At 46.1% G+C, this 13,418-nt stretch overlaps 1 protein-coding gene across 1 annotated transcript in view; it reads right to left on the bottom strand.

Moving 5' to 3' along the window:
• Positions 1-10,509: 10,509 nt before the first annotated feature.
• Positions 10,510-13,418, bottom strand: part of Masp1 (mannan binding lectin serine peptidase 1) — a 63,519-nt gene continuing 60,610 nt past the window's right edge. Inside the window, exons 14-16 of the mRNA XM_005344760.2 lie at positions 12,921-12,988; positions 10,950-11,049; positions 10,510-10,737 (exon numbers count right to left, since the gene is read on the bottom strand). Of these exons, the coding sequence (XP_005344817.1) occupies positions 10,547-10,737; positions 10,950-11,049; positions 12,921-12,988 (359 nt within the window). The 3' untranslated portion in view covers positions 10,510-10,546. The remainder of the gene's footprint in view (positions 10,738-10,949; positions 11,050-12,920; positions 12,989-13,418) is intronic.

A 13,418-nucleotide genomic window follows, 5' to 3' on the forward strand; every position in this document is an offset into this window, starting at 1 on the left:
CCAGCCAGTGTGATTGCAGCCACACTGTAATACAAAATGAATTTAGCCAAACTTCTAAAATCCATGGTCTTTTAGTCACGACACTGTTTAAAATACCAAAGTCCAGGGTCTCTTCTGAAATTAAAGGCAATCTCTTAATTGTAATCCCCTGTAAAATCAAAAAGCAAAATTTGCACTTCCAAAATATAATGTCACAGAATATCTATTACCATTCCAGAAAGGAAGAAATGAGGGCGTATTGAGTAAATAATCAAAGCAAGACCAAAACCCAGCAGAGTAAACTCTAAATTTTATAGCTGCCTGTCTGATATCAGAGGACTTAGCCACTCTGTCCTTCCAACTTCGCTGCCTGAAACCTGCTTCTCTCTTTCGGGCTGGTGCCGCTCCCTGTGTGCAGCCCCCCTTGGCAGATAACTCACGACTCTTTGGCATCTCCAGCATCTTGCTGTCTCCAGGGTAGCCCTAACTTTACTTTCACAGTTAAACAACATGGCTTCTCGGGGCCTCCACGCGGGAACACCCCTGCCCATGTCTAGGCTCAGTGGCTCTCTGAATCTGCAGGGGAAGAATCCACGACCCCTTTACTCTGATATTCTTCACGACTCTAACGCCAGTGCCAGGTGGACAACACTGCCAACTTTGCTCTCCGCCTGACTCCCGTTTGCTGTGGCTTTTGTTTGCTCTTCCTTTCCAGACGCACTTGCAGTTCCTTTCCAGAACTGCTCTTAGGTATTTTCCGTTCACAAAGCGGGAACTCAGCTGGCCAGGGTCTTGCCTTAATGGCACCCTTCCTTCACTCCACAGCAGCTTTGGCACCTTCTTAATGGCAACAAGCTTATCTCTTTCACTAAAAGCTTTGACTGTAACATTAAGTTCCGCATAAGAGTGATCACTAGTAGACCATGTGACAGGGTCAATATTAGGCTGTTTTGAAATCTCCTCTGCCAAAAAAATTAGTCCATTACTTTATCCTTATTTTTAAAAAAATTTTAAATTTAGTTCTTAGGATAAGGACAGAAAACAGTCACATTCTTTCTCGAAAGATCACAAGAATGGCCTCCAGCCCAGGAGCTAATATTGTTCCCTGAAGTTTCTTCATCTACTGCCTTCGGTACTAGCATCTCCCAAGCTACTGCGAAGATCTCTCAATAAGCCTCTTCTACAATGTTCAACCACTTTTCTAGTCCAATCTCCCAGAGCCTTCTTTCTTCATTCCTTCAAAACCCAACATGGTCAGATCTGTCACAGCCCTAACCCACTCCCAGCATCAGCTTCTGTATTAGCCACTTCTATAGTAGCCACTTCTATAGTAGCCACTTCTGTATTAGCCGCTTCTGTATTGTTGTGATGAAACCATGGCAACTTAAAAGAGGAAGGGTTTACTTTGAGTTCCTAGTTCCAGAGGGATAAGAGTTCATCACCACCAAGCAGTGAAGTGTGGCAGCAAGCAGTCAGCGCAAACAGAGCAGTCGAGAGCTCGCATCAAACCACAGGAAACAGAGAGAGTGAACCCTAAACAACATGAAGCTTTTAAACTTTTAAAGTCCCCTTTCAGTTACACACTTCCTCCAGCAAGGCCACATCCCCTAAGCCTCCACAAACAGCCCCAACTAAGAAGCAAGTATTTAAATGCCAGAGAGTATGAGAGATGTTGGCCATTGAATTTACTGACACTGTGCTAATAGGTTGCTGAGGGACAAGACTGAAAAAAGGAAGATTGCTGACGGTGTTCCTGCACGAGGCAATGGGGCCTCTTGTAGAATGGAGGTTGGAGCCGGGGTGGCAGCAAGTGTGTGAAGAGAACGTTCTTAGGACTCAGGGAGCTGTGTAAGAGGGAGAGGTATAAGGTCCTAGGGATTGACCTAAGTAACTGGAAGAACGGGGTCATCACTTCCTAAGATGAGGACTACCACAAGGAATGATTTAGGGGCAATATCTGGGGAATGGTTTGGGATGTGATGCTTCAGATTTTCTTTAGACATTCTTTTGGACACTGAATATAAGAAATGGCTAGGGCCAGGTGTGGTGGCGCACGCCTTTATTCCCAGCACTCGGGAGGCAGGGGCAGGTGGATCTCTGTGAGTTTGAGGCCAACCTGATCTACAAGAGCTAGTTCCAGGACAGTCAGAACTGTTGCATAGAGAAACTCTGTTTCAAACACAATAAGCAAAAAAAGGAAGAGAGAAGGAAGGAAGGTAGAAAGGAAGAAAGGAAGAAAGGAAGGAAGGAAGAAATGGCAAGATATCCATAGATTAGAAGGAAGGCCCAAGTTTGAGAAAAATAGGGAGTCATCTGTGTTTAGAGGACACTAACTGTCCAGAGACCAAGTGACACTATCCAGGAATGGCAGCAGAAGAGAAGGGTCTTGAAGTCTGGAACTCGGGGCTCTCCATAGGAAGAGGCTGGGAAGGCAAGGGAAAGTCACGGGGGGAGACTGTGAACATGGAGGCACAGAGAACAGAAGTGATAGAGATTTGGGGTTTAGAAACAGAGCGAAGACTGGGCTCGAGGGCGTCACAGTGCGTGTCAGAACTCTCTTCAGGGGCCCAAGCCACCCTCCTCCCCTCCTGACACCATCTCAGGGCTCCGGCTGGAATCCTGTCAGAATTCCTCAGAGTGCTGCTTCACCACGTCTGAGCAGGACATGGATTTGTGTCTATTTTTTTTCCAGAGTGTTTGAAGTATTTCATAATTTAAAATGCACTGAATACAACCGACTTAGTGGGAGGCCTAGACTGCCAATTAGGAACACACAGGGTCACACCAAAACAGAGCCATTGCAGAGCTGTTTAGAGGAACAGATTCAGTTGTCGTGGGTCCCATTGGCAGGCCATGGGCACGTATGGCATTTAATGGGCACAGTTTAAACAAGCCACATAGCTGTAGGAGTTGGAAAAGATAATGTCACATAAACAACCCAAGGGAAGATAAAAGCCCTCATTTTCTAACTGGGCCAGCAGCTTCTGAGACCTTGGGCCTGGGCTGTGTCTATATGGAAGCTGAGGTCCCCGGGACTTGCTCTGGTTTATTACTACAGACTGGAAGGTCATGACCTCTGCATCAATCAGTGGTGTGTTACTTTAACAAAACACCTGGTGCAGGATACTTAAGAAAAGAGAAACCTGCTTTGGCTAAGGGTTCTTAGAGGATCAAGGGCATACAGTTTCTTTTGGCCCAGTTCTCATGAAGGCAATGGATGGCAATGGTAGAGGGTGGGTTTAGACTAAGAATTAATATTTTAAGGGAAGAAGCAGGCAGAGAGAGGGAGCAAATGATTCACCACAATCTTTTAAGGGCACAGCCCCACTGACCAAAGCATCTTCTCATTAAGCCCTACCTAAAAATTCTCCCACCTTTGAACAGCGCTACCCTGGTATCTCTTCCTGTCTTTTTCTTACTGAGTGACCTCAATCCAAGTCATAAGTCTGAGAAAAACAGGCTCCCACATTCTTCAGAGGCCGTGTCCTGGCAGAACAGTCTAGAACAGTGGCTCTCAAACAATGTTCATTAGAACCATGTGGAGATCTTCAAAAACCTCCAGTGTTCATTCAGGCCTTATGCCAGCCACCCCTTGACATATACACGGGGGTTCCACCCATATTCATGCCATAGAGACATCTCACTTTGTAGGGGACACCACAGGACTTAGCAGAAGCTGCCGATGAGGGGCATTCCTGCCTGTTCTGACCTGTTTGTTGTTCATCGTGTGTGTTTGCCCTGGGCACCACTTGGACTAGACACACCTTCTCTTTGTCGTGACATTGCTTTGTCCCCATTCCTCTGGGGACTTTCTTGGAGGCTGTTTGATCCTGCTGTGATGTTGAAAGGGTCCTGGCTCTTCGTCTCTCTGAGCAGAAGCTCATTGCTGGGAATTGAAGCTGTGTTTTTGCGTCCAAGTGACATTTTCTTGATCTCTTTGGGGGAAAAAGAAAGAACCAATGTGTACCAGATGCAGGCGAGCACTTCGAAGGCCCTGTTTGTCTCCCTGTCTCAATGTCTCAAGCTCAGAGTAACCCACACTTCCTTCCTAGCATGTTGCCAGCAGGCAGAGAAAGACCAGGGACCTGGAAAAACATCACTCCCTTTGTGTTTTAGTTCATGTTCCATTTCTACTTTTGCTAATTCTCTCCTAAGGATTCACAGAGGGGAAGATGAGCTCTAAAGACGTTTTCTTCAGGCCTGGTCTTAGATTTTCAGAGTTCCAGATTTACAGAGCTCTCCTCCCCATGGGCTCAGCCTCTCTGAGGAACACTAGGTCTCTTGCCTGATGTCCTGAAGCCATCTTGGGTCTCCCGAGTACACTCTCGACATCTCAATTGAAAGATAAACCAATCACACATCTCAAGTTTCCCCATCCTCCAACCCAAGGATTCCAGGACTGTTCAGAACCCTGTAGCCTCCAATGCCCCCAGATGGTGTGTTGTTCTTTTCTCGAACCGTCTGTCTCTCCAGGGAAACCATGTCACTAGACTTCCCTTAGATACGCAGGGCCATTTCATCTCCCTGCTCCCCAATAAGCTGCTCCCAGTTTCTGGGGTACTTTGCTTCCCTGGGCTTATTACTTGGAAGTGAAGGAGTTCTGTTTAGGCAAACACTAAAGCAGAATGTCCTAGCGATGGTATTGCTACCGAGTCACAGGAGAGTTCTGGATCATGGGCTAGAACACCAGGACACCTTACCCAACCTGTCTCCTATCAGCTAAGTAAATCCAGTCAAAGGCTGAAGTCTGGGAAACAGTGCCTCTCAGACTCTTCCAGAAGGGGCATGCCATATGGGCAGGATGGCTTAGAACAGCAATTCTCAGGCTGGACATCTGTTAAATCATCTGGGGGTCTTCTAAGAAGCAGCAATGCTCAGATCTTACTCCAGACAGAAGAAGGACCCAGTAGTCTCCCAATTTAACTCCTGTGTGTAGCCTTGTTTCTCAAAACTTGGTGTGTTTGCGCCGGGATTAGGCCCCAGAGCCCATCAGAATCTGTTTTAAATCCCGTTTCTTCTAATAATTTTTAAAGTCACGTAGTTTTTAAAGTCTCCATTTCAGACCAGTTTTCATTTACAAAGGTTGCCATGTTGGCATAGACAGTTACGATATATCCTTCACTAGCTGTGTCTATTCCAGGGGTACTTTATAGCAGTTTACATGAGCGCTGCTTTTGCCGTAATCAATGAACTGTCATGGATGCATCAATAGCAATCAAGTCCATAGTTTGCTTGAATCTCCTTAGTGTTTGCCTGATGCCATCCCCCATCTCCACCCCCAGCCATTCTGGGATCCCCCACAGGAAGCCTTTGCTTGTGAGGTCTCCTATATTAATGTCCCAAACTAAGTGTTTAAAGTGATGAGCCTTTGAGGTATGGTCAGGAAGCCAGAGGTGTTGTCCTGAGGTCTCCCTTACGTGTTCCTGCTCCCTGGGATCTTGGTGGCAACCCTTGACACTCCCCGATGTGTAGCTATAGGATTCTGTTCATACCGGCATGGTGCTCTCTCCCTGTGTATTCATGTCTTCTCTTCTGCTCTTAGGAAGATAACGGTTGGCCTGGATAAAAAGTCCACTGGCTCTTGGATGACCTCTTAATTAATTCCACCGGTAATGATGCTATTTCTCAATAATTCATATGTAGAAGTCCTGGGGTTTAGAGTATCAATGTCGTGCTGGGAGGCACAATATAGCCCATTCTGAGTTTCCATTGACTATGACAGTATTTTTTTCTTTTAACAACATCTCTTTTTGATGATGACCTGAATAGTTGGTGGAGCATTGGTCAGAGACTTTGTAGAATACTCTCCAGCTGCAACAAGTCTGTAAGTGTCTCACAGCTAGGCAGGAGTTGTGGAGTCTGTGGGGCAGAATAGGGAGATACAGTCTGTGTGCAGTCTCACTATGGCTTCTTGTTGTTGTTAGTAATCCTCACTTTCTGGCCGAGGTAGGTCAGCCACTGTCTGCAGTTTCCTGTCTCCCATACTGCCCGTTTTCTTCCATGAGAATGGTGGGGATTTAACCTGATGCCTTGTGCACGTAAGGCAAGTGGTTTTCCACTGAGCTACATCCAGCCCCACACTATGCTTTCTGGAAGAAAACGGTTAAGTCCTGTTCACCCTGAAGGGATTGGCAAGTTTCTTCACAGCAGGCTTGTCTACCCTCACAAGTTATGCATTCATTAAGCAATTTATCCATAAAATATGTACTTGTGGTTACTTGTTTTATATTTTGGATTATTATTCAATACAACTTTGGTTTGTGCTCACAGTGTTCCAGCTCTGTCCACTGGGGCTCCTTCTGTTGGCTCCCTGCCTTCTGGAGATGTCTCCACCGTTGAGGGGGTTTTTGAATGGTTCCTTACTTTCTGGCACTGACGACCAGATGCTCCAGGCTCATCTTATATTTCATGTCCCATTTTTAGAATCAACTTCAATGGGTCCTCATTCAATAGGGTATTGGAGAATTCTATGATACACAAAGATCTGGGCTTCTAGGGTATTGGTAGCTGTAGGGAGCTTCTCTTTTTGGTTCAGTTGCAGTACCTTTATGGTGCTTCAGTTGGCTCACTGCACCAATTAGAGGAGTAATTCATCACAGGTTATTGTTGGGGCTCAGTTACAGAATAGGTATGCAAAAGCTTCAGTATATTTGGTCTAAGTTTATAATTTCTCAATTGTTTTCTTATCCGCCAATTCATAGATTCAATACTCTCAACCAAGAGAAAGCAAGCAATGTTTTTGTTTTTTTAATGAACAGACTGAAGTCACTGTCACCATTTCAGACCTCACCTTTTGCTTTCAAGACCCATTCTAGACCCAGATTCCATTTGTGTCTGTATGTCAGCGACCCTGATTTTCTCTCCCTGCAACTTACCTTCCTCTTGCTTGAAGAGCATCTTAGGATTTTAATTTAATTTAATTTTATTTTTTTGGTGAAGCCTTTGCAGAAAAGATTAATTTCTAGCAGAAACAAAGCACATATTCCAGTCTTGAATGCACCAGTGTCGACATGCTATGATAGTTTGTTTCTGAAGAGGACATTGAACATACAAACTGAAATTATTTAAAAAAAAAACTTTTCTAATCTGGATGCAGGGAAAATTCAAGTAATATAATTTGTGTGCTGAGCCATTGTCTTTATGGTATCTTGATAATTTGCAGGGACAATAGTAAAGGGTTTTTAGACAGAACGAATCAATAAAACCCGAGACATGCTTTTGTATCTATAACTCAACCTTCTCTCCAGTCTCTCTCTCTTCATGCTACAGTGATCCTAATGGAATAGAACACATTTTTGCAGCATGTAAACAACTTACCAGGCTCATTGGTGCATGAAGACGCACACAAGCCAAGCAGGGCTCTTTGACTCAACACAGATGTTTTTGGAACGAATGTGTAGTTTCCCATAAGAACAACGGCTTCTTTGCCTAATGGGTCCCAGGCATGATCATCGTTGTTAGCAACAGTGCTCAGAGTATGAAATCACAGCTCTCGTTATACAAATTAATTTCTCGGGAGGTAGATTCTGGTTGCTTGGAGCCAGGCCTTTTTTTTCTGGCAGCATATCTTCGAATTGTTTAGGAAACGGCTGGCTTTGAAGGTGGTGAGTCTGCTAGCATTGGGTTATGAACTTAGACACGGTGGTCTTCATGGCTACACCATCTTTCTGTTTCTGTGGTTCTAGGAGACAAAGTTTCTTGGACCACAACGGCAGTTTGGAGACTTCTGTCTTAGTCAGTGTTCTATGGCTTTGAAGAGACTCCATGACCATGGCAACCCTTATAAAAAGAAAGCATTTAACTATGACTTGCTTACAGCTTCAGAGGTTCAGTCCATTTTCATTTTCATCATGTCAGGCTGCATGATGGCGTGCAGGTTGAGAAGAAGCTGAGAGTCTTACTTCTGGATCCACAGGCAGCAGGAAGTGAGAGCCCCTGGTCCTAGCTTGGACTTTTAACAACCTTAAAGTTCACCCAAAGTGATACACTTCCTCTAACAAGGCCACGCCTACTCTAACAAGGTCACACCTCCTAATTCTTCTCAAATAGTGCCACTAGGCCTGATGACCGAACCTTCAGATACATGAGACTATGGGGGCCGTTTATGTTCAAACCACCACATCATCTAACTGATGCTTATTGGACAAGGTTGAAGTTCCATGGGCCTTTGCAAGATAAGGATGAAGTTACAATTTGGAATATAAGTAGGATAAACTGGGCCCAGCCAGAAATTGGCACCTGTACAGAAATCTCGATGCTTTTGAAGCGTTGCTAAGTATTCTGCTTCTAAGGAGAGAGGCCCACTTAGATGTTGATTCTCATGCTTAAATGCTGGTTTCCTGGAAATATGATTTTTGTGGGAGGAGCTGGGGTTATTGAGAAAGCTTGAGTAGACAGGGACCCCTGCTCGTCCTCCCAGAGTCCTCTTGGCCTCGCTTGTGGAAGGACACGCTCTCTGAAGGTCTTCTTCCCCTACACTCGTCAGAGGTCATGCCCATCAGTAGTCACATATGTGTCAGTCAGTTGGAGCTTCGCCAAGGTAGGGCCTGTACTCCCCTCACTGTCTCGGTCCTGATGCTGCCGTCAGCATGACCTGGACCAGCACACTGCTCAGTGGAAAGACTCGTTGCCTCGAAACAGTTTCAAAACTGCATCAAAAGTCTTCATCAGGAACCTAAATAGATGTCTTAGGGTTTCTATTGCTGTGATGAAATACCATGACCAAAAAGCAGGTTGGGGAGGAAAGGGTTTATTTGGCTTACACGTTCAGATCATAGTCGATCACTGGAGGAAGTCAGGACAGGAACTCAAACAAGGCAGGATCCTGGAGGCAGGAGCTGATGCAGAGGCCATGGGAGGATGCTACTTACTGGCTTGCTTCCCCTGGCGTGCTCATCCTACTTTCTTACAGAACCCAGGATCAACAGCCCAGGGATGACACCACCCACCATGGCCTGGGCCTCCTCTATTGATCACTAATTGAGAAAATGTCTTGCAGCTGGATCTCATGGAGGCATTTCCTCAACTGAGGCTCCGTCCTCTCTGATGACTCCAGTTTGTGCGGTTGACTCACAGAACCATCCAGTACAGTAGAGTACCAGCTTGCTTGAGTGGTGTCTGATCACTGGGTCTAAGTGCCATCTCCTTACAGAATCAAGAGCAAACCCGGTAGAGGCAGAATGACTTGCTCAGAGAAATAAAAGCAGGCTGTGAACTGCCCCCGAGTGTGCAGCCCTGGGCTTAGTGCCCTCAAGTCCTCATCCCCCACTGGTTTCCTCTCTCACCAGAGATTCGCCTAGGCTCTAGCAGCAGCAGCAGCAGCATAGCTCAAGGACCAAAGCCTTCTATGAAGAACAATTCTCACACACAGAAACACAGGGCTGGGTCTCTGTCTGTTGGAAAAGTCTGTCTTGGGTGAGGTCTCTAGAAGGTTCTCCAAAGAAGAAGGTTCTCAGATGTGGAGACAAAGAGGCAGGAACTAGAGCAATGGCTGTTTACGGTCAGCTAGGGTGTGGGAGGAAGAGAGCAGGTGCGTGAGAGCTAGCCTGCCAGGGCCTGCCTTGGACAGTCCATGTTGGTGGGGGAGGGTGGTGAGAAGAGGGTGGGGCTCAGATAAGCTACTCTCTTAAGATTCAGGGGAAGATCCTTGGCTATGTCCTTTGGGACCTGGGTGTGGTGGATCAAGGTGGGTATTGCAGGGGCAGCGGGAGAGTTTTGGGGCTCCAGTCGAATGAACATTTTCCTTTGGGGTTACTCTGAGTCTAAGCCATCAGCGAAAACATGGCCTTGTTGGATTCTAGAATGTCAGTGCTTGAAAGGTCCTTCAAATGAGGAAAAAGGACCCTTCGAGGGACACATGAAAGATGGAGGTGGTCTGGCTTCACAATCCACCGTTCCCTTCCAGCCCCTACTTCCCTGAGTCACTCTTACCATTGGAACTTAGCTCAAGTGTCTACTTACATTGCTGAGTGTGTGAGCTGCACCATGCTATAGGGCTAAGAATTTCATTTCTTTTACATTATTATGGGAGATTGGGGCTGGGATTGGGGAACTGTCTTTGGAAAAGAAGCTTAGAGTTTAGGGGGCAGACTGAGAAAATGGTGGCGGGTGGCGGGTGGGAGGAGGGGGCGTGTCGCTAATCATCCCTGAGACCCAAGCAGGAGTTTATAAAGAACCCCACCTGTCTGGTGAACACGTATGGAATACATGGTGTAGTTCATACATGGAATTAAGTCCTATGTATATAGTAACTTTCTCCTCATAGTGCTTCTGTGAGGTAGATCAGGTATAGCCACATTGCGCCCTGTGGTTGAAGGTACAGGCATAAAGAGGTGGTCAGCTGTCCATCATTCCAAAAGTGGTAAATGCTGGATCCAGATCCAGACTTTCACTCTGACCACTCTGCTACTTTGCTTCTATCAAGAGCAAGGAGAAGGGGCTGAAGGAATTCCATTATCATCCAGGAATGGGCGTGAAGATTGAGGGCCAGGGGAGGAAATGTTGCTCGCGTTCACCGATGATCTTCTGCTGGCGACTGACCAGTGGGTACTTGGCTGGGGAGCCATATTCAGTTTCTCACTCCACTGACTCTCTGGATCCAATCCTTGTTGGGATAGATGTAAGAATATACTCCATAGCGATCTTTCTTCCCACAATCCTCGCCCCAGGACACTACGCCCACCAGGTACCATTGGTTTGTTTCTTGATCTTTGGTCATCATGGGGCCTCCAGAGTCACCTGCACAGGCGTCTTTTCCCCCTAGATAAAAGGGAGGTACAGATGAAATACAGTGTGGCCCTTTCCCAGTGCCAATCTGAGTTTGACTTGTAGTTCAGGCAATCGGGCACTAGAGGGTGCAACAGACCACTGGATGCGCTAGTTCAGGAAGGGATGCCGAGAAAGTGTCTTTCTTCCCCTCGCCCCCACTCCATCCCAGGTTCTCAGCACCTATATTTCAGTCAGCTTCTTACCTTCCTTTTCTCCAGCACATATCATGTCCTTGGTCACTTTCTTCTTCAATGGGGCATAGGCCTCCTGGCAGGTGTCGTAGTTGACAATTGGGATTTCGATCTGGAACATAAGGCTATCGTTGGTGCCCACTCCTGGCCAAGAGGACCTTGCTGTCTGACAGCTTCCGAGCAGGCCTCCAGCTACCTTATACTCCTTTTCGGGAACTGCTGCGTGGTACAGGTAAAGGCACAACGGAGTGGAGAACTAGGGACTCATCTGTTATAGCTTCAGCTACAGACTTGCTCTGTGGACTTGGTTGAGTAGCTTTGCCTGTTTGAGACTCAATTATCTTATCTGTCATATGGAAACAATAATCCTTGCCTAGCATATATACCAGCTTCAAATATGACAACATATAGAAACCCATGTCAGTTTGCATGCGGCTTCCTCCATCCCTGCTCTGGAACCTGGTGCATGTGGTTTTATCTCTCCTTCTTAGACCACTGAGACTCTCACCCCTAATCTTAAAGATGAACCTCACAGTATTAATAATAATATTAATTACTAATTGCATGCATCTTCACAAAGGAAACGAATGACCAGGGGCTTTGACAGTGTATAGCTATATAGTGTACTATATGTGGGTGCTAGGTATTTTTTTTAAAATTAAGATATCAAAATTATTATTTTAAAATAATAAAATTATTATTTTTAATGTATATATGCGGTTCCGCCTGCTTGTATGTTCGTGTGCTACATGCCTACTTGGTACCTGTGGAGGACGGAAGAGGACATGAGATTCTTTGAAACTGTAGTTACAGACAGTTGTGAGTCAATTTCCCTCACTGTAAGAATGAAATGGACCGTGTGCTCCAAGCACGCACCCTCAGTGTGTTGTTGTTACAAGGGAACTATAGCCTGTGCAGAGTCTCCTTGGGCTATGGCCATCTTAGGAAAGTGGGGACAGGAAGCCGTGTCACAAGGACGCTGTTTTGGCATATGCGGGAGTCCCTAATTTACTATTCACCGTTCAGGTACCATTTTGAGAGCAACGTCCTTTGGGAAGCCATCTTTAGCCCCCAAGACTGAGCCAGACCTCCCTTGTACATCCCAGAGCACCTTGCATTTCTTTCTCATCTTCATCATACCCATAACTACTTCCTGTCTGTCCCACTTGACCGGAAGCACAAAGAGGCCAGGAGCTAGAGCACCTGTTTGCCTTCTCTTCTCCCTGGCGCGCCTAGTAGCTAGTTTGCAGGAGACAGCGGGTAACCATCCGAGAGTTCATGAATGAAGCAATGGGTGATTGCCACACATCCGAAACCTTTAGACTGTGACAAGCCTGTCACACGGTCAGTGAGTTCAATGTGTTGGAGGATTTAGAACCCAGCCCCATAATAGAACCCAGTCATGTCAGAACCAGGCGGTTATTAGAGGGAATCTAGTAAGTCAGATGCTGTCCTATACCCCCTGTAGAAGACTAAAACAACATATTTCAGGTGGAAAAAGAAGTCACGAGGGCCCAAGATTGGGAGCCATGGCTCCTTAGGTTAAGTCTAGCACTCTTGTCTGAAATGACGGGGGTATGACTTTTGAGTGCTATGGTCAAGTTCCCGTCAGAACGAACTGCGTTTCTCAGAGCCTGGCCTTTTCTTGCTAATTTGCTATGCAGTCTTCATAGTGCATATATGACTCATGAGCCTGCTGGGTACCCACTCTTGCCATGTTCTGGGAGGACCTCCATATTCTGAGATGTTTACAAGCTGTCAGGGACATAGAATGGCGTTTAGAGACTGGAGCCCAAGTCCAGGTCAACAAACACTTCAAAATTTCTGGGTCTCCTATTAAATTTTGGAGTTGTCTGGCCCCTGTTTTCTCTCTTATCATTTCCCTTCTCAAAGCCTCCAAAACCCAGAACAGGCAGAATACAGCAAGAGGGCTGGACGCACAACCACGGCATCACTGTTTGTAGGATATAAATTGAACCCCACCTCCATCAGGTTCTCTGGAAGCCTCTGTAAGAACTGCTTCCCCCAGCCGCTGACAATGACCATGGTTCCTGGAGGAGAGAAGAGACTGTGAGGAGAAATCTGTGTGATGTGGGACGCCCCTCTTATGCTGTGAATGTGTTTTCTACCATTGGTTAATAAAGAAACTGTTTTGGCCTATGGCAGGGCAGAATATAGAAAATCCAAACAAAGATATAGAGAGAAAGAAGGCAGAGTCAGGAAGACACCATGTAGCTGCTGAAGATGAAAGACGCCGGAACCTTACTGGTAGGCCACAGCCTCATGGTGACACACAGATTAATAGAAATGTGTCAGTTTCAGATGCAAGAGCTAGCTAGCAATGCGCCTAAGTTATTGGCCAAACAGTGTTGTAATTAATATAGTTTCTGTGTGATTATTTGTGTCTGGGCAGCCGGGAATGGACGAGCTGTCTCCTTCCACACTGTGTGGCATGTGCTAAGATTGGCCCTGCCAACTGCA

Source organism: Microtus ochrogaster, chromosome 2 (genome assembly GCF_000317375.1).
Source record: "Microtus ochrogaster isolate Prairie Vole_2 chromosome 2, MicOch1.0, whole genome shotgun sequence".
Classification (NCBI taxonomy): domain Eukaryota; kingdom Metazoa; phylum Chordata; class Mammalia; order Rodentia; family Cricetidae; genus Microtus; species Microtus ochrogaster.